This window comes from Austrofundulus limnaeus, unplaced genomic scaffold (genome assembly GCF_001266775.1).
Source record: "Austrofundulus limnaeus strain Quisiro unplaced genomic scaffold, Austrofundulus_limnaeus-1.0 Scaffold137, whole genome shotgun sequence".
Lineage (NCBI taxonomy): Eukaryota > Metazoa > Chordata > Actinopteri > Cyprinodontiformes > Rivulidae > Austrofundulus > Austrofundulus limnaeus.
In genome coordinates, this window is record NW_013952539.1 from 744,170 (window position 1) to 748,515 (window position 4,346).

The following is a 4,346-nucleotide window of genomic DNA, read 5'->3' on the forward strand; positions in this document are numbered from 1 at the left end:
TGAGACAATGAATTTTGGTTTTTCATTTTTTCCCCCCAGTAAGAGGTTTTTATTTAATAGAATTTTTGGACAAAAAAAATCACAATATATCGGGGTATATCGTATCGTGACCCCTCTGTCATGATATGTATCGTATCACGAAAATTCTTGCCAATACACAGCCCTATTTTGTAGCTCACACACATTTTAGTAAAACAGCTTTAGTAGAATAAATCTGAATAAAAGAGTTTCATGTGTCTCGGGGGAACAAGCAGAGACTTCAGGTAAATAAAAACAGAGTTTTATGAAAGCTGTGATCCTGCAGCCTGTCTGCCATCTGATGAAGTCACACAAACAGGATGAAAGAACAAATGTTGCACTTGTTGGAGTCCAGTTGGAGCAGGTGTTGGACCAGATGTTGCAGGCCTGTTCTTGTTCTGTGGTGTTTAGTTGAAAAAGTTTCCCCCAAGTCACTCAGTGAATTCCAAAACAGACTTTGAAAAGAGGTTWTTATTTTTGCGACAGCTGCTGCTGGGTGTCAGAGTCTGACGTCACCGACCATCTGGAGGGAAGCGTCATGATTGRCCGACTCAAAGATTTGTCAATAAATCAAAGTACGACCATAAATCACAGCCTCCTGTCTTAGTTTTTAGTTTCAGAAGTTTAAAATTTTCCATRAACTTTCTTTATTTTTGCTTTATTCAGATGATTCAAACTGAATGTGATCAGTTGAGGAAGACATTGGAACAGAAGCTCGATGAGGTCAGAACCATTTAACTGTCAACTGATTGAGTTTTAATAATATATCTAATTAATTTTGATTATTTTCACGATATTCTTTAATATTAAACATTTTCTTTGTGCTCACTTTACTCCAAGCACATGCGATGATGACCATTACTTTAAGCTTCTATTTTTTTTATTTTTTTGCATTTTTATCCACTGCAGGATTTCCTTCAAGAATACAGAAAAAGCAGGTAATGTTGAAGAATTGTAGATAAAAGAAAAAGTTGTCTTTTGAAAAATATAATACTTTTACCGTTTTACTTTAAGACTAAATACAATTGAAAATATAACTAGAACTATAAATTTTGTAATTTGTCAACATAATTACTCATAATCAGAGGTATAATGATTATTATACCTACTATAATTTCCCCTTGGGATAAATAAAATATTGTTCATTCATTTATGAAGTACAAACAATTTTAGGGAGAAAAATGACAAAAATGCAGCTGGTTTTTCTTTTTCTTTATTATTATTCAAAGCACATTCCGACAAAAGTAAAAGAACTCCCGTAGAGTCACACAAATATGACAAAACATCACAACGTCTCCGAGAAATCCAGCGGGGACAGTCGTCTTCACAGAAGAACCAACATTTCTAACATTGATCGTCTAATCTGTTTTACATAGAAAACAGTTTAAATCATGCATAAATTATGCAAAAAGATAAACCAGATCTTAAAACAGATCGTGCTCATTTCATCACTACCTGATGTAAGTGTGAAGTATAATCAATACAATTTTAAAGAAATTTAAAGAATAAACTTTTCTTTTTTAAACAAAAGGAATAAAAAAGTGTGTTTGACAGGTCAAAAATTTCAAAACTTCAATCATTTTCAACATTTCTTTAAGAAATTAACTTTTTTAAACAAAAGTTATACAACCATCAGATAGAAGACATGACATAAAAGATAAGAAATAATATTAAACCTGATCTTACAACAGATCATATTAAAAAATCAAGTTAATCAAATTCAGTAAATTTTCTTATAAAGAAAATGTTTCTGTCTGCATAGCAAACATATCACTTATAAAATATCCCCTCTAAGAATAAAGGAAAATCCACTCTGATAAGAGATAAATGCTAAATAATGCATTAAAATAACTTTTCTTTTTCCTAAACATTAAAACTTTTTTTCTGTTTGTTTTTTTCCACTTCAGTAGAAAACAGAGCTGAATATCTGAATATTAGTATCTTAGCTTCTCCATCATCAGTGGCTTTTTTTAATAGGAGAAAAAGAAAGAGAAACATTAAAACTTTAAGGTTCAAAGCGTTGCTTATTTTAATTTTCAACCATTGTGGTTTTTACGCTTTTCTTAACTTGAAAAATATTTTCGTTTTCATTTCCTCAGGAAATATTATGATGTGAAATAATCACAAAATAAAGTCAAAGAAAAAAAATTCAATAGAATTTCAAATCGTTCAGTCCAGTAAAGTAAAGACAGACCAACATGGTCTCATCAGTTTGGTTTCCTTCCAGTCCTTCAGTTCCTACCACGGCCTCCAGAGGGCGCTGCAGACCGGACTCTGCTCTTTCCTGATGCTGCTCTGGCCTGTGGAGCTCAGAGGACAGAAGTCAGCCTCTCTCAGCTTCTTCTCAGACTGCAGCTTGTTGAAGTGGTCCAGCAGTCTCCTCTGGGACTGTGTCTGCAGCTGGTCTTTGGACAGGAAGTGCACCACCTGCTGGACACATGTGGAGTAGCCCCGATGGACAGCTGCTGAGTCCACAGCTGGATGCTGCTGCTGCTGCTGCAGATGAGTCAGGAAGCAGACTGTCATCTCCAGGATGTCTGCTTTCTCCAGCTTGGAGTCTGGCTGCTGTTTGAGGAACTCTGGACCCAGGAGAGACTTGAGCTGCTCGATGCTGCTGTTGATCCTCTCTCTGCGGAACTTCTCCACCAGAGGCTTCCTGAGCTGCAGGAACAACACAACCATTATTAACTTGTTTTAAAGTCTGATGCTAGTTTCATCTACAATCTCTCATAGATGATAACTGAACTGTCATGGATCAATATTTACCTTGTGGTTCAGAGTCAGAAGCTCGTCAGAGAGGCCCGGTCCTGCCGTGATCGTAGGAGCCATGAGAGAATCTGATCTCTGCAGCCTCCATCCCTCCTATTTATACTCACACATCTCCATATGAATGTGTGGGTCTTGGTTTGGCTGAAGTTTCCCACAGTTTGAACCAATCAGATCGCAGCGCAGAGAGAATGGAAGTCTGGCCTGCCACATGCCCACTGCTCACGTCAGGGATAATAGTTTGGTCTCAGGGGAGCAGGTGGAGGCTGGGGGGTTGGGAGTGGAAAGAGTGTCACTGAGCTTTTTTTCCACTGTGAACTGTGAGAATTACTAGTCTGAAGTAATCACCACCCTCCTTATCAGCCTATTAAAACTGATTGTTTGTTATTTTCTTTCTTAAAAATATGTTTCCTTTTCATAGATCTAGCTCTTAACATAACGAGTTATAACTAAAATGAGGTAAGCCTTTAATTATTCGAAATTATATGTAATTTTTACTGTGCAGCAATTAAAGGCCCATTGTTCTGTCTTAATGTAAAGAGTAAAAAGATGAGTGTGCAGTTCATTTCTAAAGCACACTCTCCTATTACATGTAAAAACTTTATTATTAAATGTTACTTTGATTCATCGATATCTAATTTCAATTGTTTCCTTTCAGGAGGAACAGGTGCGYGCTCTTTTTGAGTTGTTGTGAACAGGAAGTTTCTCTGAGTTTCCCACACTCGGTGTCTCTGTGACGTGGTCAGTGACAACAAAAGGCGCTCGTGCAACAGATGCTGGCCGTGTGCTTCAACTGAGACGTCACCCCACCATCTGGAGGGAAGCGATGTGATTGGCTGCTTCACCGAYAAGGATGGGGAGGATTTGAAAGTAGAAGTTAGAAGGTTTGTCAAAAATCAGTTCTTGTCTTTGAAATGTCAAACACTGAGTCAACAGATGTTTCGAGAAGTGGGCCAGAAAACCCACAGCTGCTGCTGTCAGGAATGCAAATTAACTTGAACTTTGACTCTTTTTTTGTGTGAACTTTTCCACACTTAAGAGTTTGGAATGACTTTGCTTGTCACAATATGTGGGACCCTTATTTTATTTTTGTTTCTCTTTTGAATTCAATGACTTTAATAACTATATTGTTTTACATTTATTCCAGTGGTGTCAAGTAACTAAGTACAAATACTTTGTTACTTTACTTAAGTAAAAATTTTGGTTATATATTCTTTAGTGGAGGAGTTAATTTTCAGCCTACTTTTTACTTCTACTCCTTTAATTCACTTATCTGTACTTTCTAGTCCTTACTTTTTAAAAATACAAAAAGTATTTCATATCTATTTAACTTTGACTTGTTTTTATTCCATCTTTTCATTGTTAAGAAAAAAATTAATAAATAGAAATCTATCCAGATACATGGAGCCCTTGGATAAAATGAATTTGATTGTGGTTGGATGAGAAAAGTAAATATAAACCATTCTGATATCCTATTGGATTAAACGCACTCCATCTCACCTGAATGACACAAATCACATCACATTCCAGCAGGACAGACTGTAGCAGATGGAGCCTAGAAT

General features: G+C 36.3%; 1 protein-coding gene and 1 long non-coding RNA gene across 2 annotated transcripts; one reads left to right on the forward strand and one right to left on the reverse strand.

The window, feature by feature from the left end:
* Positions 1-242: 242 nt before the first annotated feature.
* LOC106522843 (uncharacterized) lies at positions 243-956 on the forward strand. Its single transcript, XR_001310827.1, has 3 exons — positions 243-593; positions 685-741; positions 928-956. It is a non-coding gene; the product is annotated as an uncharacterized LOC106522843 (long non-coding RNA).
* Positions 957-2,022: 1,066 nt separating this feature from the next.
* LOC106522841 (transcription factor HES-5) lies at positions 2,023-2,892 on the reverse strand. Its single transcript, XM_014016034.1, has 2 exons — positions 2,785-2,892; positions 2,023-2,679 (listed from the first exon to the last, which is right to left on the reverse strand). Exons 1-2 carry the CDS (start codon positions 2,845-2,847, stop codon positions 2,257-2,259), a joined length of 486 nt encoding a protein of 161 aa, XP_013871488.1. The 5' UTR covers positions 2,848-2,892; the 3' UTR covers positions 2,023-2,256.
* Between the last annotated feature and the right edge of the window lie 1,454 nt (positions 2,893-4,346).